General features: G+C 46.9%; 3 protein-coding genes and 1 pseudogene across 5 annotated transcripts in view; 1 reads left to right on the forward strand and 3 right to left on the reverse strand.

Moving 5' to 3' along the window:
* Nucleotides 1–22,560, forward strand: part of LOC308470975 (retinol dehydrogenase 7-like) — a 267,166-nt gene that overhangs the window by 167,861 nt on the left and 76,745 nt on the right. The gene's annotated exons all lie outside the window — the stretch shown is intronic.
* LOC308471104 (17-beta-hydroxysteroid dehydrogenase type 6-like) overlaps nt 1–22,560 on the reverse strand; it is a 78,683-nt pseudogene that overhangs the window by 9,726 nt on the left and 46,397 nt on the right. The gene's annotated exons all lie outside the window — the stretch shown is intronic.
* Nucleotides 845–22,457, reverse strand: LOC308471055 (17-beta-hydroxysteroid dehydrogenase type 6-like). Of its 2 annotated transcripts, XM_080994974.1 has the most exons (5): nt 22,170–22,457; nt 9,238–9,559; nt 2,900–3,158; nt 2,239–2,396; nt 845–1,358 (listed from the first exon to the last, which is right to left on the reverse strand). In XM_080994974.1, exons 2-5 carry the CDS (start codon nt 9,548–9,550, stop codon nt 1,141–1,143), a joined length of 948 nt encoding a protein of 315 aa, XP_080851100.1. In that variant the 5' UTR covers nt 9,551–9,559; nt 22,170–22,457; the 3' UTR covers nt 845–1,140. The 2 variants fall into 2 exon arrangements, with proteins under 2 accessions (XP_080851100.1, XP_080851099.1); XM_080994973.1 differs by lacking the exon at nt 22,170–22,457 and having other exon boundaries at nt 9,238–9,742.
* LOC308471059 (retinol dehydrogenase 7-like) lies at nt 15,679–21,065 on the reverse strand. Its single transcript, XM_080994978.1, has 4 exons — nt 20,722–21,065; nt 19,329–19,587; nt 18,840–18,997; nt 15,679–16,557 (listed from the first exon to the last, which is right to left on the reverse strand). The coding sequence occupies exons 1-4, from the start codon at nt 21,032–21,034 to the stop codon at nt 16,340–16,342; spliced, it is 948 nt and encodes a 315-aa protein (XP_080851104.1). The 5' UTR covers nt 21,035–21,065; the 3' UTR covers nt 15,679–16,339.

Here is a 22,560-nt window from a genome sequence, read left to right on the forward strand (position 1 = left end):
CTGTGGTCTGCTCATACATCATAAAGGTGTTCATAGGAAGGTAACTTGCAAAAATTCAGAAGGATGAGTGTAGGGGATTGGAGGTTATGATGAATGACCAACCAACCAACCAACCAACCAACCAACCAACCAACCCACACCTTCCGTATTCTCTTAGCTTTCACCTCTCTCCTCCTGCTTTGAGGTAGCCTGCCTAGGTTTTCCCAGAATTCTTATCCTTGAGTACATCAAACACAGTTTTCAGTCCATGTTGGGTCCAGTATTCTGCTCCCCTTCCTTCTAGGTTGTGGGTCAGGGCCTCCAGTCTCACACCCCTAGACAATTTCTTCAGCTGCTTCCTCTCTGGCACATGGGGAATCTCTTCCCTGGACATCTCCTGCCCCAGGGAATCTTGCCACCAGGCTAGATCTGGGGGCACTTCCTTCAGAATCCCTGGGCCCACCCCACCCTCATGGTGCTCAGAATCCACCCCCTTTTCCTTACTCATGGAGCTAAACAAAGACATATTATTTCCCCAGTGACTCTGGGCGACCCTGGTTGTTGCTGCCAGAACTGAGACAGGGCCCCACACATTTCCAAAAGGGAAGGTAGCCAGTCCTGGAGAAGGAAAACTCTGGTTCTAAACCTCCACTGCCTTGCAGCCAAACTCATTCATGAGAAAGTTATTGGGACACTGAGATTAACCCTGAGGTAATATCATGATCCTGCCTTTAACTCAGTGTACTATGGGGATCGACCAAAGGTATTAATTTGTTTAGTGGAACTATAGGCCAAATGCCACATCAAACCAGTTTTTCAGTGATGCATCTGTGTGGTGTGAGAGAAATGCTTACTGAGTAGGACATTACATTGCAACAGATAAATATTTTAATAGACTTCTACTCTAGAATTCCAATTGTAATGCAATAAAATACATTGTATATATAAAGATATAAAAGTAGAAATAAACTACAATTAAAAATCCCTGAGCACCCTACCATGGTCAAGCAAGACCTTCAGCAATTCTCAAGTGGTCCGTGGGAATAAAAGTATCAGAACCACTGGTTTAGAACTTCAGAAAAGAGAAACAACGGAACATCGTTAATAGCGCAAAGACTTCCTTGGTTCATTTGGAGAACTGACATGTTTCTTCAGAATATTCTACACGGCTTGTGCTGGTTTGGGCCAAATGCATCTCCACAGGAAGTCAAGAATGGAGGCTGGCAAGTAAGAGAGAGGAACGTATAAGAGTTTGGCATCCCATCCTGGAGAGTAGCGGATGCGAGGGGAGCAGGAGGTCAGGGCATGTTCTATAGAGTCCGTGACCGGTTGAAAGTTGCTGCTGCCGGTGAAGTGGCAGAATTTTAATAATTTGAGACCTGTGTGTGGGATATAGGAAAGAAAAGAAAACTTAGTGATGCAAAAACATGTATGTATTTATTTTGCATTTATTGATTTGATTTCTATGCTGCCCTATACCTCCGCAGGAGATAACCTAAATATTTTGGGTTCTGAAGAGATATGTTAGCTTCTGGATTTCTCTGCCTAGGAGGTCTAAATCTAAGGAGGAGCATTGGGAGCATTTTCTGTTGCTTTAAGACGGAACCTTTTTCAACAGAGGATTAGACATTGTGTTTCAGGCTGTAGGTGGGGCTTGAGAGTTGTATCTAGGTGAGGGTCGCCATACGCCGGGTTCAGGGGCAGGCAACCCAGGATTTGTCTCTGTCTCGGGCAGGGCCGGATTTAGGTTTGATGAGGCCCTAGGCTACTGAAGATATTGGGGCCCTTGTCCAGCTGTCCTTTGTCAACAACAAATTGTCACTGTTTTTTGTGTTGAATATATGCTATATGGTAATTTATGGACCTAACAGGTATCTAAAGCCATTTGCACATAAGAAAATAAATATTTTATTGAAGTATTTTATTTGATTTGTTTTTGTCTTATATTTTGGAAATGTACATCTAGGTTTTTTTTCCTTTAAATTTTTTTGGGGGCCCCAAGAGAGTGGGACCCTAAGCCATAGTGTATTTAGCTATGGATTTAGAAACCAGCAATTTAGCCTGGTGGGTCTCAGGGTCTCTCTCTCTCTCTCTCTCTCTCTCTCTCTCTCTCTCTCTCTCTGTGTGTGTGTGTGTTCCACTGCAACAGTGTGACTTATTAGCACATGCTTTAATTGCAGGCTTTGCCGTTATAATAGTTGTGTGCTTTCGCACATTGCAAACCAAACTGAATTCTTCCCCCTGCCCATTTCTACTCACTGCGCTCAAAGTAGCGCTGCCCATAGGCTTCCTTGATGTCAGAAGGGGCTTGGCTCCATTCATTCTTGTAGCTCTCTACCGTCTTTGACTGAATGGGTGTTTTGAAACAACCAGGTTCAATAATGCTGACTCGGACCCCGAAAGGATGCATCTCTCGCCTGAATTGAGGAGGAAAAATCAAGAAACACGTCTTCTTACTGAACCAGAATAATAAGGAAGATCATGATTTGCGGTCCATGGAATAGAACATCTTTCCTTGAAGAAGAAGAAGAAGAAGAAGAAGAAGAAGAAGAAGAAGAAGGAGGAGGAGGAGGAGGAGGAGGAGGGAGAGAGGGAGATGTGGTGAAATGCAGCTTCCTGTCTTCTTCTGTCTTGAGGCACCAGGGCATTGTCTATGACCCGACATCAGGTATATTCAGAGGCAGCCACCAGGAGGTTGGTGCTTACAACTCTTGCTGGTACATTAAATTGTTTCCTCAAGAAAAAGAGCTGACTTAGGTGTGCAAACCCCTGCTGATTACTTGGTAAGTCTCTGGTGCAGTCCACATGTCCCAGCACCTGCTCTTTATTCATTGCTGTCCTCTGCTTGAAACTTAGCTGGAGAAGCAGACATCCCACTAAAGCAAGGAGAAAGAGGAAGATACAGAACTATCATGTTTACCTCAGGATGTCAGAGAAGGCTTCCACGCTGTACTTGGATGCGGTATAGGGTACTCCAAAGCATGCCAATCGTCCCATTATACTGGACATGTTGACCACCCTCCCTCTGGCTCTTCTCACCAGGGGCAGCATGTGTAGCGTCATGTCAATCATCCCAAGAAAGTTGACACCGATCATCTTTGCAACGCCATCTTTGGTCAGCCACTCACTGGGAGCTGATGGGGCAGCAATGGCTGCATTGTTCACCAAACCCCAGAGCCCTGTGTGAGAAGAAAAAAATATTCTTATTGTTCCAGGTTCCCACCAGCCTTAATAATTGGATATACACAATTCTTTGGAAATGTGGGTATATCTGATTCTTGTGAGTGCTGTGTGTGTGTGTGCTATGCACTATATGCCAAGGATGACGCTGTTAAGTCAAGGCACCCATCTTAACTTCTATCCCACACATCTTTTGCTCACTTAGTGCTAAGGATCCCTGCACAGACACCCTTGCAACTTCCGTCATTTCCCTCTGTCAAATGAGCACAGCACTGCAGTGGAGGATAGTATGGAGCCCTGGGCATCAATTTGCACAGCAGCCACCTGATTTCCCTGCATGCTGTCAGAGAATGGAGTCTGCAGTTTGGGCCTACGTTTTGCACAGGTTGGTTAGGAGATTTTAGAGTGATTTTGCTATAAAATTAATAAGACATAATACGTGTAGAATATAGCATGCATGGAACACTGAGAGGGTGTTTATGAGAGGGTGATGAGAGGAATAACTAAGAAAGAGGGGTTTGTATCATTAATAAATTATTTATATCATTTATTAACAATAGTACAATAATCTCCCTTCTTGTCTCAGTCTCAGCAGCCACTGTAGGCAGCATTTCTGAAGAAAGGGAACACATATCTCCTCCTTCTGAGTCATTTTCCTGGTGTGGATTGCAGCTCCTCCCAGCTGCTCTTAGGAGGAAAAATTCAGAGTCCAGCATCACCTGCTTGTCAGTTAAAGTTACCATTTTGTACCATCACTTACGGCTTTTCATATATGAGCTTTAAAGAGCAGCTTGATCAGTGAACATTATCAGGTGTCAATGTTTCTCTTCACACCACAAGGAGCTTCACCTGCTGATGTCACAGAATAAGCTGCTGTCAAAGGCACAAAGCAAATGTCTTTCAGATCAGCTTCTTATAGAGGTTGAATTAAGCTGATTGCATAGTTTTAAATTTTTTTTTACTCACTGATATTTGGATATTTGGATTAATTGTTTCTAATAAGTTTTTTGAATATTACTCGTTCATTTGATATATTTGGAGTCACTTTGGCGACATTGTGTGGGAAAGTGGAATAAAGATACTGTCAGGGAACTGACATCGGAGCGAGAGGCGAAGGGGAGGCTCCTAGATGATGCTGGCGAAGGACCCAGCAGCAGGGGGAGAAACAGCTCAGTAGAGGGGGAAGCAAATCAGCGCAACACCAGGGATAAAGGGGGGCAGATGGGGGAATCGGAGAGAGGGCTCCAGGACTCTTCACTGGACCTCAGTGAGGAGGGGACAGGTCCTCAGCTACCCACGCCCTCCCTGCGCAGAAGACTCCCGCGCAGTGAGAGGAGGAGGAGACTGGGTGTCAAACAACTTTTATGTTGGAAGAGGTTCAAGAAACGCCCACTGACGGATTCTGCCAGCGACTGAGGCAGTCACGATTAGAAAGGGCTGTGCAGTCAGAAAGGTTTAACAAGGCAAATCAGCCTAGAGAGGCACCAGTTTACGCACGAGTAACTCATACTCATTACAGCAATCCGTCAGTCCCTGAAAGTTGCTCGTGCGCAGCAGCAGGCAGGCAGCATCATGAGCAAACCCGGAGAAGCGAGCGCCCAGAAGGGAGAAGCTGGAGGGCAAACTCTGGTGGAGAGGAACCGAGAGTTGGAGCAGCATGTGGCCATTCTGACGGCGCGGCTGGACAAAAGGCGGTCTCAAGATGCACAGGTCAGGCCCACCCCCATAGCAAGGAAGGTACTGGGACTGGTGCACAAATTTGGGGGGAAGCCGCAGGAATATAGTGCGTTCCGAACGGAAATAGAGTACGCATTGGAACTGCAGCATGACGATTTTGAAGACGACGCAGCGCGGGTGGCATATATTGTGGGTCACCTGCAGGACGGGGCCAGGGAATGGGTCAGGCCCCTTATGGCGATGCAGAATGCCGCCATGCAGGACCTGAGGAAATTCTTCCAGGCAATGGACGCAATGTTTTCCAGTGATGTACAAAAAAGTGTGACAAAGCGGGAACTGATGAACTGTAAACAGGGGAGCCAGTCAGTTAGGGACTACTGGTCGCGCTTTGCCATGATAGTTCACCGCCTCGGGTGGCAACTGGACTCCGAACCCATACAAATGTTATTCGAGGAGGGGTTGTCCCCAACGGTTAAGGATGAACTTTCCCGCCCACCCCGCCCACAGGGGATGGATCAGCTGACCAAGGCTGTGCTTGCGATTGGCGTGCGGCAGGAAGCGCGGGCCCAGGAGAGGCGGGAAGGGAGAGAGCAACGTTGCCATGACTACCACATTCCTGAAATACCAAGGCAGCCTTCCCCGCCAGCAGAGCCAATGGAAATAGATGGGGCACGCGCGCGGGAAGTTTCAAGCACCAGCGAAGGGCGCAAAAAGGAGGGAAAGGATTGGAAAACCACCAAGAAGTGTTTCCTTTGCCAGCGGCCAGGACATTTTGCCAGAGCCTGCCCTCAAAGAAAGGCCTGGCAAGGAATGGTGGGAGCCGCAGGGGGTGAGGAGGAGGTGGTAAAGGAACAGGAACAGGGAAACGGGAACGTTTGGCTGCCAACCAAGGGGCACAGCAGCCAGGCCAGCCACCAGTAAAAGTGCCCCAACCAGACCCCCCCAAGGCAGCAATAGCCATCGAAGTGGTGCTAGGAACTCCCAAACGGGCACCCAGTCAAGGTGAAAGGGATGCTGGATTCAGGCAGCTCATGTAATTTCTTCAGCAAAGACTTTGCATTAGAGCACCAGCTCCACTTACTGCCTTTGGATTTTCCCTTGCAAGTGACCACCATTGATGGCAGGGAGCTTCTAGGAGGGGAAGTGACACACCAGACCCCACCAATGAGAATGAGAGTGTCCAGGCACTCGGAGACCATCGCCTTTCACGTTGCCTCACTAGCAGGGCCCCCAATAATATTAGGGATGAGCTGGCTAGCACAACATGATCCAGTGGTGGCGTGGCATCAGAGGACAGTCACCTTTGGGTCAGCTTACTGCCTGGAACACTGTCTAGGAGGAGCAACCCCAAGGATGAGCGTGGCCAGGGTGGCTGGGATGGCTGTGGAGCGGAAGGGAGAGGTGCCGCCGCAATATGCAGATCTGCGGGAGGTCTTCAGCAAGAAGGAGGCAGATAGACTGCCACCCCATAGGCCCTTTGACTGCCAGATCAACTTGCTCCCGGGGGCTCAGCTGCCAGTGGGTAAGCTGTATGCCATGTCGGACAGGGAGATGAAGGAGTTGCGGGAATTTATTGACAAGAACCTGAAAAGAGGCTTCATAAGAGAATCAAAGGCGGTGGGGGGCAGTCCGGTGTTCTTTGTGGACAAAAAGGACACAAATAAACCCAGGCTCGTTGTGGACTATAGGGCCGTCAATTTGGTGTCAGAACCCGTGACCTTCCCTATGCCCAGGATTGACGACATTTTAACACGAGTGAGGAAAGGGAAAATTTTTACCAAGCTGGACCTCAGGGGCGCATACAATTTGATCAGGATGAGGGAGGGGGACGAATGGAAGACCACAATGTTCACACCCCTAGGTGCCTTTGAGTACTTAGTTATGCCTTTTGGATTACAGTCGGGCTCCGCCTGTTTTCAAGCTTTCATGCAGCACGTGTTGGGGTCTCTGCTGTACAAGAACTGCGTAGCCTTCTTGGACGACGTCTTAATTTATTCGGACAACGAGGAGCAACATGTTAGAGACGTCAGGGAAGTGTTACAACGGCTGCAGAAGCACCAGTTGTGGGTCAAGCTGGAAAAATGTCAGTTTCACGCCAGAGAAGTCGAGTTTCTGGGGTACAAGTTGTCTGACAAAGGCTTAGCGATGGACCCAAGCAAGGTGCAGGCAGTGCTGGAGTGGAAGGCTCCCAAAACACGGAAGGACATGCAGAGATTCCTAGGGTTCAGCAACTTCTACAGGAAGTTCATCAAGAACTTCGCCCACTTGACAGCGCTCATCACGGATTGCCTCAGTAGCAAAAAGAAGTTTGTGTGGACAGAAGAGGCCCAGCAATCCTTCGAAAAACTGAAGAAGGCGTTCGCATCGGAAGAGCAACTCCTGCACGTAGATCTGGAGAAACCCCTGAGGCTAGAGACCGACACGTCCGACAGAGCCATCGGGGCGGTCCTTTTGCAGCCAGGGAGGGGCAAGCAGGAATGGAAACCGTGTGCCTTTTTCTCGAGAAAACTGAGCAAGTCAGAGCAAAACTATACCGTATAGGACCGTGAACTGCTGGCGATCTACGCGGCCTTTCGTCGTTGGCATCATCTACTGATAGGGGCGCAACAACAGATCCAGGTTTGCACAGATCACAAAAACTTGGAGTACTGGAGGACCGCACGAGTACTCAACCAGAGACAGATTTGATGGGCACAGGAGTTCTCCAAGTTTTTCTTTGAAATCCGATACGTGCCCGGAGAGGAAAACGTCAGAGCAGACGCTCTCTCGCGTAAACCGGAGTACCTGGAAGGAGAGGGGTCGCCGGAGAAACGGCACGTGATCCCCGAGGAACGATGGGTGTGTGGGGGAACTTTGGTGGGGAAACGAGAACTAGCCGGGCTGACCAGAAATGATGTGTTCGCGCAAACTAAAATCCAGGAACTCCGAGACAGAAGAGGGACCCAAGAAGGGTTTGAGGAGAAGGAAGGGGTACTGTACTATAGGGGAGCGCTGTACGCACCAGGGGAGACCCTGAGGGGAAAGGTACTCAAACAACTCCACGACAACCCCACAGCAGGGCACTTTGGGCAGCACAAAACCATGATGCTCGTGACCAGGCAGTTCTGGTGGCCCAGGGTGAGGGAGGATGTACGGGAATATGTATGGGGGTGCGACCGCTGCCAAAGGGCAAAGGGGGAGCGGGCTGCCCCCGCAGGATTACTGGAACCCTTACCCACGCCGGGAAAACCCTGGGAGGTGGTGTCCATTGATTTTATGACAGATTTGCCCAAGTCCCGGGGAAAGACAGCGGTCATGGTAGTGGTCGACCTACTGACAAAAATGTGCCATTTTATAGCTTGCTCACATGCTGTAACGGCAGAGGAAACAGCCCGGTTGTTTGTGGAGCACATCTTCCGGCTGCATGGCACCCCCTTGAGGGTTATCTCTGACCGCGGAAAACAATTTACTTCCCGGTTTTCTTGCGTTTCTCTGGATGCAACTTGGATGCAATTATCTAAGACGCATGTCGAAATAGAAACATAAAAGAACTAAATGATACAGACTTCCAACAGATTTATAGTCGTCAAAAAACCGAGCTGAAGAAGGCGTGTACTCCAAAACAGGGCCCTGTCCTGGTTACCACCACTGAACCGTACATCTGATTCACACTCCGGATACTCCTTTTTGGCCCCATTTGATCCTTCATTCTTTATTCTTTATTCTAATTTTATATAATGTGGACTCTTTTTGACTGCTATTGAGACTTGTATAAAACAATTGTTGTGCACTGGTATTTCATGTACCTTTGTACTATATCATTGTATATTTGAAACGACATTATTTCTGCACTTAAACGTTGTATCCAAACTTACCATTACTTTAAAACTATCATACTTATACGTTGTGTTTAAATCTACTACTAGCTTCAAACTGTTATTCTTAGCAGAATACACACGTTTTTCATTTCAACTCTTGAGTAGGAATTATTCCTTATATTGAAACTTTTGGCCAGAGTTCTTGATATATCCTTTTCAGTGTAGTTTCAACAAGAACTCTTGTATCTGTAGACATTATCAGATAGGAACATGTATCTTCATACAAAATGAAGTTTCACTGTGTGACTTCACAGAACAAGCTGCTGTCAAAGGCATAAAGCAATAATCTTTCAGGTTATTTGGCAATCCTAGTAGCTCTTGACAGAGGCTGAATTAAGGTGACCCCATGGAATTCCTTCCCCATTCATTGCCTTATTGATTTTAATTGTTTCTAATACTTTTTAAAATGGTCATACTTTTTCGTTTTGATATATTGGGAGTCGCTCTGGCTACATTTTGTGGGAAAGTGGAGTAAAGATAAGCAGATGATGATACAGATAATCCCTGGCCTGTTCCAGAGCATGGAAACAAAACAACAAACTACCTTTGTTCCCCACTTGTTCTTTCACCCACTCCGCCGCTGCCGCCACGCTCTCTGTACTGGAGACATCCAGAATGGTGGTTTTCAAGCGCTCTGAGGTGACCTTGTCCAGCTGCTCTGCCCCCTTCTGCGTGAGACAGGCTGCCAGCACCCGCAGGCCCTGGGCATCCAGCTGCCTGGCAAGTAGGTTTCCAAAGCCAGAGTCACACCCCGTGATGAAGACATATTTCTCCGTCAGGTTCTCCACCGTCTGTCTCTCCTGGTACCATCGGCGAAGGAAGTAAAGCCCCAGCAGGGCAGCCAGGTAGAGCCACATGGCTGAAACCTGCAGGGAAGAAGCTTGCAAGAGTGAGGGCACACAGGCACCTAGCAAGCCTTGGAGAAACCAAATCCCAACGCCTGCTCCACCATGAAGCTCGCTGCTCTATTTAGCCTCCCTCGCAGTGTTACTGAGGGGAAGGAGAAATTTTGCATGAAGCAATGAGCTGCTTGGAGCAGAGGGAAGCCAAAACAAGTACAAATAATAATTCTAGCTAGCTTTTTATTAACTGAAAAGCTCAATAAAGAGGAACAGTATGAGCCTATCTATAAATATTGTGCAAGCTCAGCATCAGCAGCCAACAGATCGTATGCCTTATTTTGCCATTATTGCATCACATATTGCACCAGACGGATCTGAACCAAAGAGAAGGGGCCATGCCAATGTCCTAGCAATGCCCACCCACCCCCGCTTAGGAAGGCATGTTTGCCTCCTGTGATGTTACTTTGGAATCAACTCCAAAGGGTCATTAGGAGTCCTTTCCATCTCACTAATTTGTCGCTTACTGGCAGGAGAAGGAGAGCTCCAACATTAAACTGTTTTGCTCCATCAATCGCCTCTTTAGGGGGAGGTGGCTGGGGGCACTGAACCCTCCAGGCTCTCCCTCGGCGAAGAGACCCTCCAAACTTGGCAAGCCTCCAAAGGGAATACTGACATCGGACAACATCTCGACATTGCTCCACCATCCACCGCTGCTGCCTTCCCATTGCCAACCCTCAATCCATCTTCCTCCTCCCTGCTCCCGCCTCCCGCCTCCTGCCTCACACTGGCTTCTCCTTCTGCCTTTCTTGTGCGTGTGTGTCTTTCGTGTCGGCTTTGGAGCTGTTGCCTTTCTGGTGAAGAGCATGTTATGCTCTCTTGGGCTGCCTGGGGCCCGGGAGCGACAGGAATCGGGCCTGTGATCGATGGGTTGGACCTATCTGCTGTATGGGGAAAATATAAAAATTTACTTGAACAGAAAACACCTTGGTGGCTTTCCCCATTAGAAGTGATATCTTTGAAAAAAATAAATGTGAGAAGTAATAGGGTGACATATAGAGAGCTGTTAACCGAGGTGGAACATCAGGTGAAACTGAAAGATTTTGAAGAGATAAGGGATTTATTAACAGATTGGTTACAGTTTCACCAATTAAATGATATCTTTAAGACAGTCAAAAACAAAAAGACCTGTTAGAAAACAATTTGAAATTATTGTCGAAAATGTATAAATTGCTCTTGGAATGGTATGCAAAAGATGAACAGGTTAAATTTGTAATGATACACTGGGCAATGGATTTGGGGCATAATATTCAGGTTTCAGATTGGGAAAGGCTACGGAAAACAGATTTGAAATTCACAGCATGTTGTACGCTGAAAAAAATTTATATGAAAATCATGTACCGGTGGTATTTGACTCCTAGCAAGTGAGCAAAAATGTATAAAGCAAGTACAAATACCCGCTGGAAATGTAAAGAAAAAGAAGGTACCTTTTATCATATGTGGTGGCCATGTAAGGTAGTAAAAGCTTTCTGGGAAATGATATACAGTGGTACCTCAGGTTACAGACGCTTCAGGTTATATACGCTTCAGGTTACAGACTCCGCTAACCCAGAAATAGTACCTCGGTGTCAGGGAACTGACATCGGAGCGAGAGGCGAAGGGGAGGCTCCTAGATGATGCTGGCGAAGGACCCAGCAGCAGGGGGAGAAACAGCTCAGTAGAGGGGGAAGCAAATCAGCGCAACACCAGGGAAAAAGGGGGGCAGATGGGGGAATCGGAGAGAGGGCTCCAGGACTCTTCACTGGACCTCAGTGAGGAGGGCACAGGTCCTCCGCTACCCACGCCCTCCCTGCGCAGAAGACTCCCGCGCAGTGAGAGGAGGAGGAGACTGGGTGTCAAACAACTTTTATGTTGGAAGAGGTTCAAGAAACGCCCACTGACGGATTCTGCCAGCGACTGAGGCAGTCACGATTAGAAAGGGCTGTGCAGTCAGAAAGGTTTAACAAGGCAAATCAGCCTAGAGAGGCACCAGTTTACGCACGAGTAACTCATACCCATTACACTCGGGTTAAGAACTTTGCTTCAGGATGAGAACAGAAATCGTGTAGCGGCGACGCGGCAGCAGCAGGAGACCCCATTAGCTAAAGTGGTGCTTCAGGTTAAGAACAGTTTCAGGTTAAGAACGGACCTCTGGAACGAATTAAGTACGTAATCAGAGGTACCACTGTATAATAAATTGAAAAAAATGTTTAAAATAACTTTTGTAAAAACAAACAAACCAGAAGCTTTTCTATTAGGAACTGTAGGCGCTGATATTCTAAAGCAGGCATAGGCAAACTCGGCCCTCCAGATGTTTTGAGACTACAATTCCCATCATCCCTGACCACTAGTCCTGTTAGCTAGGGATGATGGGAGTGTTAGGATATTTCCGTTCCACCTTAAAAGGGAGCAGGCTTTGTGAGTCAGAGTCTGCGCATGTCCTGTTCACAGGATGTTTATGTTTGCTATTGCTTTCGTTTCTCTCTATGTCTGGAGACATCGATGCAGGCAGTCATGGTTTTCTTTGTTCTGATCAACGCTGAATAAAACTTGTAAATAATGCTCTCCTGAGTGCAACTTTTGGCTGTGCATTATCTGCTGATAGAGTGTGCATGAGCTCTGGAATGTGGCAAGCTATTTCTAGAAACTCATGTCACTAATTGCTGATACTGCGTGACTACGGGAGATCGATGGATCGTCCGGCAGACGGCTTGGGGGCCATGATGGACTTTGTCTCCCTGGCAGTATCCCAACAGGGAGTTGTAGTCCCAAAACAACTGGAGGGCCGCGTTTGCCCATGTCTGCTCTATACCATCTAGATGGATCACGGTCTTGAAGCATAGAGGTTGAAAAGGAATTTGATGTTGTTCTGTAATGTACTTTCAGCCAGGCCTTGGTTATAATGAGCCATGTGTTGGTTTCCATCAGATGAACCAGGAAGGGACCATCCCCAGGCGGGCGAAGCGACAAATATTTCTTGGCATCCTTAACTGGACGAGGGCTGGGCTCACCAGTGGCTGGGAAGAAGATCCCCCCCCCACATGTCGAGCAAGCTGAGACCCTCAACTCCCATGCCCAGGGGGTGCAGACTGCGACCGGGGCAAACTGGACTGGAATGCCTGCTGTATCATGCACCCATACTCCTAGGCCGACCCCTGGGACTGGGATTCTAGAAGGCTGGAATTGGGAGAACAAGGCACCAGAGGAATCAAAAGCCTCACTCCCTTCACTCGTGTCAGAAGGACCATGAGCCTCAAAAACAGTAGACAAGGTGGAAGGGGCAGGCTGTCTTGGATGCTTTAGCTGAGATTCCTGCATTGCAGGGGGTTAAACAAGATGACCCTTGGGTCCTTTCCAGCTGTATGATTCTATGAATGCCAGAGTCTTTCTTTTCAAAGATTGGGGAGATGCTTAACAATACAATATATAGACTTTGTAGCAGGTTTGCTTGCAAAGTGCTATAAGACTGAAGATTTGAGGCTGGACCTCCAAGTCTGAAGGGAGGGGGGGGTTCCTCCATGCTCTCAACTGATGTCTCAACTAACTTCCCCTTCCCTGCCTGAGTTCAGGAAACCTGAAGTCCACAGTGGGAATGCATGTAAGCATTGATTTACCTGTGAGCAAGGCCATTTTTTTTTGGGGGGGGGAACCAGTTTTCTGATATACCAGACTTGGGGTTCAATTTTTTTTCCACTTGGCCCCACCCATTGCAAGCCACCTAAATTACATAATTGCCTATGTGATTGATTTGTATTTGAGTTGGTATTGTAATTTGGTATTGATATAATAAGGCTTATATTGGATATTTTTAAATGAAAATTAATAAAAAAAATTTAAAAAAAATCTGAGTGGAAAAGATTCTGGGATGAGAGATTCTGGGTCATTTTTGCCAGTTCTACATAGTTCTTAAACTTCTCTTGCCATTGTTCTTTAGTTGGTATTTCTCCAGTCTTCCAATTTTGTGCAATCAACATTCTTGCTGCTGTAGTGGCATACATAAATAAAGTCCTCACTTCCTTTGGTATGTCTTGACCTAAAATACCTAACAAAAAGGCTTCTGGTTTTTTTTACAAAAGTTATTTTCAACATTTTTTTCAATTCATTATATATCATTTCCCAGTAGGATTTTACCTTTTTGCAATCCCACCACATATGATAAAACGTACCTTTTGTTTCACATCTCTAACACTCTTTCTTTTCATTTTTATACATTTTTGCCAATTTAACCTGCGATAAATACCATCTATACATCATTTTCATATAATTCTCTCTCGATAATATGCAATCTGTAAATTTCAAATTTACTTTCCACAATTTTATCCGGTCCTGAAATTGTATATTATGTCCTACATCTTGCGCCCATTTGATCATTGCTGATTTTACTTCTTCATCTTTGGTCTCCCTGGAGGAGACTCTTGAGAGTCTCATGGACTGCAAGAAGACCAAACCTATCCATTCTTAAGGAAATCAGCCCTGAGTGCTCACTGGAAGGACAGATCCTGAAGCCGAGGCTCCAATACTTTGGCCACCTCATGAGAAGAGAAGACTCCCTGGAAAAGACCCTGATGTTGGGAACGATGGAGGGCACAAGGAGAAGGGGACGACAGAGGATGAGGTGGTTGGACAGTGTTCTCAAAGCTACCAGCATGAGTTTGACCAAACTGCGGGAGGCAGTGGAAGACAGGAGTGCCTGGCGTGCTCTGGTCCAGGCGGTCACGAAGAGTCAGACACGACTAAACAACATCTCCTTTTTACATGTAGATGCACAATTAATCTCATCCATTTTATATATAGAGGGGACAGGGGAGATGAGTTCATTTAATCCACATTCCTTTCTGAACAACATTAGTGAAGGGAAAGGATTCTACCATTTGGTAGTATTTGTAATTCCTCTGTCATTAAGGAAACCCTGATATAGGGTTGATACTGCCAGTTATGCTTGAATCCATGATTCTCCTGGACAGTTCAGGGATAGACTTTATTTTTAGAAAATGGAAGAAAGTATTTGTGCCCAACATGCTTAATGCATGCACGGTGGTACCTCGGGTTAAGTACTTAATTCGTTCTGGAGGTCCGTTCTTAACCTGAAACTGTTCTTAACCTGAAGCACCACTTTAGCTAATGGGGCCTCCTGCTGCCGCCGCGCCGCTAGAGCATGATTTTTGTTCCCATCCTGAAGTAAAGTTCTTAGCCTGAGGTAATATTTCTGGGTTAGCGGAGTCTGTAACCTGAAGCGTATGTAACCTGAAGCGTATGTAACCCAAGGTACCACTGTAACACTTTAGCAATGCAGGAGGAATTGAATATATGCTAATATCTGATGACTTCCACTAAAGGCATTGTGACAAGTTTGATGCAAAAATGAAGCAGCAATTTCAATTATAGCAACTGAAAGATGAAGGAAGAAAAATATACATGTCTGGTGGGGAGGGTGAGACTGATGGAGTCATTTTAGCTGAGGAAACCAACAAACACAACATTTCCCCACAATATGCAAGTATGTGCTTTAATGCTGATAAGAGCAATGCCCGAAGCAGGTCTATGCAGAAATCTGAAGGGCAAGTCCTCTCACCCTTTCAGTGTGCCAGCGTTGTGAGGGGAGGTTGTAGTCTCCACCTGCCCCTCCAATCCCATGGGTATCCTGTTAAAGGGATCTGGGGGCAGTGGCCATGTCTGCGTGGCCAGGCGGGGCCAGGGCTGATGGCACTCCCCCAGACGGCGGTCCCTGCTGGGATCATCCTATTTGATGTAAGTCTTAGGAACCCCCGCCTGGATTGAGCTACGTGTTACTTCCGGTGGGCGGGCTAGAAGTATATTTTGATTGCCCCATGCCCAAGCCAAACCTGTTTCATCTGTACAGTGGTACCTTGGGTTACATATGCTTCAGGTTACAGACTCCGCTAACCCAGAAATATTACCTCAGGTTAAGAACTTTGCTTCAGGATGAGAACAGAAATCTTGCTCTGGTGGTGTGGCAGCAGCAGGAGGCCCCATTAGCTAAAGTGGCGCTTCAGGTTAAGAACAGTTTCAGGTTAAGAACAGACCTCCAGAACGAATTAAGTACTTAACCTGAGGTACCACTGTATTCCATAAAGTTGTGGCCTGTTTCGATCCAAACCAGTATTAGTGGTCTTTTATTTGTCTGGGGACTGGACCTGCAATAAACCTCTTTACTGAAGACAACATACCTTCAAAATGTAAGAGTATTATGAAAAGGGGATGTCTTTTCAGGCTTCCTAGATAAACCTGTTTAAATTTTGTACGGCAGAAATCCTCTTCAGGGTTAATGCTAGCCCAGCCATATCAAGGAGAAGAGTTACAACATTCAGATTTCCAAGCATGTTCATAGTTCATGGCTGAATCCCGGGAATGGTAGTGGAGCCCTCATGGAGTTGCAATTCCCAGCACCCTTAACAAATTATGGCTCTTTATGGGAAGCCCTGCATCTTCTGGTTAGGAGGCTGTAGTGTGTAGGTGTGAAACATTCAGCTGATCGACCCAAACAGTCTGAGGGGTGATTTCATGGTGTGCCTGTGCAGGGAGTGGGGTTTTATGTTTCAAAATTCCCCCTTCGTTGATGAATATCCCTGTGAATAAACAGAAAGCTCAGTAGATTGATCTTGGTGCAAAGCAGAATGAGTGGGAAGGAGATGAGAGCTCCAGTTGCTACCAGCCTGGAGATGGCGAAAGTAGGAATGACGGCATCGTGCAGCTGTAGTCAACATTCCTTGGTTCTCCTAGAGATTCATGTCTGAAGTGTGTCTATGATCAGCAAAGAGCTTTGGCTGGTCCAGGCCTCCCATAAGCCACAATATAGTCTGCAAGTGAGGCTGGCAGGTACGAGAGGGGGATGAAGATGAATTTGGCATCCGGACCTGCAGTGTAGCGGCTGCGGGGGTAGCGGGAGGTCAGCGCATGCTGCATACAGTTCGTGACCAGGCAGAGATCTGTATTCCTCCATTTACCATTGAAGAACGTCTGGGAAACTAGAGATGGAGGGGGGAAAAGAACAAAAAGAAATCATCCCTGCCTTGTAACTGACTGGGCACAGAGCCCTGGCATCTTCCACAACAGAACTGAAAGATCATATATACCGTATTTTTCACCCTATAGGATAGGACGCACTTTTTCTCCTCCAAAAATGAAGGGGAAATGTGTGTGCGTCCTATGGGGCGAATGCAGGCTTTCGCTGAAGCCTGGAGAGCGAGAGGGGTCGGTGCGCACTGACCCCTCTCGCTCTCCAAGCTTCAGGAAGCCTTTGGAGCCTCCAAACCAGGTCGGGGGACAGCGGGAAGGTGCGCTGCACCTCCCCGCTGTCCCCCAGCTTGTGGGGCTGGCAGCGGGGAGAAGCGCGCAGCGTGCCTTCCCGCTGTCTCCCGACCTGATCTGGAGGCTGGCGATGGGGAGAAGCGCGCTGGTTTGGGCTTAAGGCAGATATCCGCAAGACGTGGGAGCCCGGCGGAAAGTCGCGCCGGTCTCCCAAGGCTTGCGGAGAGCTGCCTATTCTGGGGGCTGGGTTCCGGGGAAGCTAGGGCTGGGGGGGAAATATTTTTTTTCCTTTATTCCCCCCCCCCCAAAAAAAACTAGGTGCGTCCTATGGGCCGGTGCCATATGAAGATATTGCTGCCAGATTTCTGAAGCAGCTGGACCTCAGTTCCCACTTTGCAAAGCTTTTGAGTTGTAAGGGTGGGGGAGTACTTATGAGACTGAAAATGGCAGCCTGTGTCAAGTCCCCCTGGACCTACTGCGGAAGAATTGTGTATCCTGAGGAGATAGGTGGATTGGTTTGTCCAATTCTTCCTTCTTGCTTATTGGTACCTTTGGGACTGGCAGCGGTTTTCGGTTTGCTTTATTGCTTGATTTACTGTTTGTGCTCGAGGTATAAGGGAAGACGTGGCGGGCAAGCTTTTGGCTGAGTAGTACACCTGCCAGGCATTAACTAAACTCCTTTCTGGATAATTTGGGTGGATCTTCGCAGCAGGTACTCACTGCCATACCCTTCCTTGTAGGCTATATTTCTGCCTTCTTGCTTCACAGTAGCCCACGTCTACCTCACAATTTGAGTTCAGGGATCACAGATTCAGTTCTGCCTGCCCTGCCAGTTACTGATTAATTCATCTGCTTCTGAGTGTTAGCCATACCACCTGCCTCTTGCGCACTCGGCTTCTTTGGAACATGACATCTGCATGACACAGCAGATGTTTTTAGATAAATGTAGAAGGAGCAGGGGAAGAACTGCAGAATGACCCATCTGCTTTTCAGAATGTAAGAGCTTCTTAGTTCATGTAGCTTGCCTAACCCAGGTATGTGCCCCATGCAGTCCAGTGCAGACAATGCAGAATGTTATAGGAAATGACCTGAAATGTCAATGGCAACTTCCCCTCCGGTTTCAGCAACCATTCGGAAGAGAGAAAGAACGGGACGGGCAATGTCTCATGGTAGTGGGGCGGGTTCCAGACAGCTTCGGAAAATTCACCACACAGCACCACAGTGTTTGACCGTGTCAAAGTCTACCATCTTTTCATCAGCATCAAATAAAAAATATATATGGTGTATTTATGATAAGATATGAAATGATATGCTAATATGATAATATACATGCATGCATGTATCAGGACCCACCCTACTGGGGGAGGCTGTAATTTGTTTTTAATTGTTTTTAATATCATATTTTAAATTGCTGTGACCTGCCATGGGAACTAATGGGGAAAGGTGAGCAATAAAGCAAGTGTGTGTGTGTGTGTTATTGTTGGCATTGTCTGCTTCGGGAGACAATGGAGTGCATCTCCAGAGGTGAAATCAAACCACTGGAGAATCACAGGGCCTGAAGTGGCCTCTCTGGGGCACAAGCCTGAGCAGTGTGTATGGAGGTCCTGCGCTGCCCAGACAACAAGACCCCCCTCTTGGCCTCACTGATGTGGTCCAAAAGAAAGCAGAGCAAGATGTTTGGCACCAGCTTGGCTGCAGGAGCTGCCAGATGGAGATGTACAAGGTGCTATCCAACCATCTTAGGGTTGTGTAGAGATTTGTGTAGAGTTTACTCTTCAGACTTTTCTAGACGGGTCACAGCAATTTAAAATTTAAAAAAAGTTTAAAACAAAAGCAGCGGGTATGGATTTTTCCACGGGGTTTACTCCTGAAACCTCTTTCACAAATGAGAATAGCTGCAAGGTAGCGGGGGTTTAGGACCAGAGTTTTCCTTCTCTCTCTCTCTATATATATATCCCTGAGTGGGGCAAGGAAAAGCAATTTCTATGTCTCAACTCACAGTTATTCCAGTACTGCAGCCCATAGAGGTCTTTGATCTCAGCTGGCAACTTGTTCCATAAGTTGGTGAGGTTCTTTTTGTAAGTTTCATCAAATTCTGTTGCAAAGCTGCCTGGCTCTATGATGCTAACTTTGACCCCAAAAGGATGTAATTCACGCCTATGATGAAAACAAAAAATTTAAAGAGACAACATGATGACTCCTGAACCCAGAGTTCCTATCTCTCCCTGTGCCCAACCTGCCAGTTACAGACAGATTTCTTACCCATTTTAATGACTGCTTTACCTTTCTTGGGTACGATCAAAAGCAACAGAACTGCTAAATACAAATAGGTCTGTGAGCATGCATAAAAGAGACATGAAGATAGTTTCCTTTTAGGTTAAAAACAGTATGAATTAGGGTTTCTCAGGAGTGTAATCTCACATGCCATTCAAAGTGTCTCTTCCCTACCATAGCGGCAGTAAATGTAAAAGCAGAATGAATGATTTACCTGAGGCTGTCAGAAAATGCTTCCAAAGCAAATTTTGAAGGGCTGTAGCCTCCTCCACTATAAGCAAACCTCCCGACCATGCTAGACACATTGACTAGCCTTCCTTGGGCTCTCCTGATGAGGGGCAGCATGTGCAGCGTCACATCAATTGTTCCCAGCAGGTTCACATCCAGCACCCTCACAAAGTCCTCCTTGGTCAGCCACTCGTTGGGGGCCATTTGCCAGAGGATACCTGCATTGTTCACTAAGCCCCAGAGTCCTGTGGGAAAAGACTCATGGTTTCTCTTTGGAACACATTTTGGGCGGATAGTGCATGAACCCGTCATCTCAAAGAGTGGGAAAACAGCAATAGCCATGGATGCAGAGGTCAGATGCATCCTGGCAAAGCAGAGGCACTGTGGGTGAGGGGTTCCTGTGTCAGAGAAATTGGTCAGTTGTCCACCCTGGATGGGATTGCACGCCCCATGAAGGAGCAGGTTCACAGTTTGGGGGTACTTCCAGTTCCAGCTCTGTCACTGGAAGCTCAGGTAGCCTCAGTGGCTAGAAGCGCTTTTGACCAGCTGCAGTTGGTGTGATTTGACAGCTATGAACATTCCTGGACCTGGAAAGCTTGGCCATAGGAATTCGTGCATGGGTTACTTCAAGGGTGGATGATTACAATGTGCTCTGTGTGGGACTTCACTTGCACTTGGTCCAGAAGTTGCAGGTAGTGCAGATGGCTGCAGCATGGTTGCGACAGGAGTGAGACATTGCCAGCATATAACACGTCTGCTCAGAGAACTGCACTGATTGCCTATTTGCTACCAGGCAAATTTTTAGCATATAAAGCCCTTAACTGCTTGCAACCAGTTTACCTGCGAGATCATCTTATCCTATATATGCCCAATTGACCACTTCAATCTGCAGAACTGGCACCGTTACATAATACCCATTCCGCAGGTGTTGGAAATTGAACTTTGAGTGTGGCAGCACCTACATATAGGAACCGCCAGACCATGGGCATCAGGCAGGCACCTCCTAATTTTGTGTGTGTGTTTAGACAAGCCTACCCATACATGTTGAATGTTGAAAGTCTTAATCCGTTTTTACCTTATTGCTGATTTTATTTTATTGAATGTTTCAGGTAGTTGTTTTTAACTGTTTCCACAGATCATTTTATTGTTTTACACTCTTTGGAAACCACTTTGAGTTTTTTGTTTTCTTTTACAACCCATCAGTCCTAGATTTTATGAAATGTAGACAAGGAAGGAAGGAAAGAAGGAAATGTTACCAGACTGGTGAGGAAGAGAAAGTGTGGGTTTCTTGGTTTCAGAAGCAGCCAAACATTGGATGCAACATACAGCCTATGATATCCATAAGAATAGAATACTCAGTGAACTGTGTTTGGTCAAACCTTTGCTTCCTGCTTGCTCCTTCACCCACTCCGTTGCTGCCGCCACGCTCTCTGTACTGGTGACATCCAGAATGGTGGTTTTCAAGCGCTCTGAGGTGGCCTTGCCCAGCTGCTCTGCCCCCTTCTGCGTGAGACAGGCTGCCAGCACCCGCAGGCCCCGGGCATCCAGCTGCCTGGCAAGTAGGTTTCCAAAGCCAGAGTCACACCCCGTGATGAAGACATATTTCTCCGTCAGGTTCTCCACCGTCTGTCTCTCCTGGTACCATCGGCGAAGGAAGTAAAGCCCCAGCAGGGCAGCCAGGTAGAGCCACATGGCTGAAACCAGCAGGGAAGATAACAGACAGAGTATAAGGGCCAAAGGCACTCCTGTGCATCAACAGCAGGGCAGCTAAAATCTCCATGGAGAATATGAATCATGCAGAATGTTATAGTCAAGGACACATATGTGAGGAATCCCCAATTAGATCTCCCAATACCTTTTTTATTTAGAAGTAGCATCAGGATCCACAGGCCTGTGTTGCTTTCAATCAAGGTCTCTATTGTGGAGTATCCATAATAAAAATGTATGGAAGGAAAGTGCTTAATGTCACGTAAATAAATGTTTCATAAAGGTGCTATGAGACTCACTCATTCAGAAAGAACCTTCCCTTCTCTGCAGGTTAACATTGGAGCAGAATACTTAACCCACACATTTTTTAATGTTGGGTAGCTCACACACACCAATGGGACCCCGTCTTCACTCTAAGCTCTCAAGAAGCATCTTCTTCGTTCTTCCCTGGATCATGGATCAAGCAACTCTGATTGACACAGGAGAGACTCTGTAGGTTTGTAGGTCCAGATTACTGCCAGGGAAAGCATAACCCTCTGGCTGAGGGCTGGCCACCCTTTTCTCTCCACTCTTCACTCTCTGTTCACTTCAGCCCCCCCCCCCCAGATTTCCCCTGTCTGCTTTCCTCTCCCTCAGGCTTTGCGCATTCACTTGTGTCTGCACACGCATACACATTAAATTAAGCCAATACAGTGGTACCTCTGGATACGAACGGGATCCGTTCTGGAGCCCCGTTTGCATCTAGAATCATATATAACTAGTGATGGCACGTCTGCGCATGCGCGCGCCGTTTTTCGCCACTTCTGCGTATGCGCATGACGTCATTTTGAGCCTCTGCACATGCGCAAGCGGCGAAACCTGGAAGTAATGAGCTCCGTTAATTCCGGGTTGCCACGGAGCGCAACTTGAATGTGCTCAACACCAAGCGCATTCCACCCGAGGTATGACTGTACAAGATTAAGCAACACAGCCATTGAGCCATAGGTTCATCATCACTGCCCGGAAAGGGTGTGCTGGAGGACAAACACAAACCTTGCTCCTTGCACAGATGTCAGAAGATGCCTTTAAACATAGCCATGAAAAATCAAAGACTGAACAATTATTTTTATGAGTTTCTTACCTCATCTGTAGAACTTTCAACTGCTGGCAGTTGATGGGGTGTTGCTCCTGAACTTGGTGTCCTTTGTGTTACACAACCAATGCTTGGACTTTTAAACCTTCAGTCCGGAAGTATTGGAGGCCTTTTCCCATTGGCTGGTGGCATGTACCAGTTTCAGATTTCAGATTTCTTCTCTGCTTCTGCCTCTGATGCCCTCTAGGTGTTACTAGGAGGGAACAGATCCTTCCAGTTAGGCTGGGCATGGAATATTTGCTCATTAAATTCAGAAAAAAGAGGAAAAATACAAGTACATTTGCCCTAGCGTGTGTGTGGTGTGTACACACATCTACACACAAACACACACACATTTTTCTTATGTTCTGAATATAAAAAGGCACTTTTATGGGCCTCT

The sequence above is a fragment of the Podarcis pityusensis genome, assembly GCF_964106645.2.
Source record: "Podarcis pityusensis genome assembly, chromosome: 2".
NCBI classification, from domain to species: Eukaryota; Metazoa; Chordata; class Lepidosauria; order Squamata; family Lacertidae; genus Podarcis; species Podarcis pityusensis.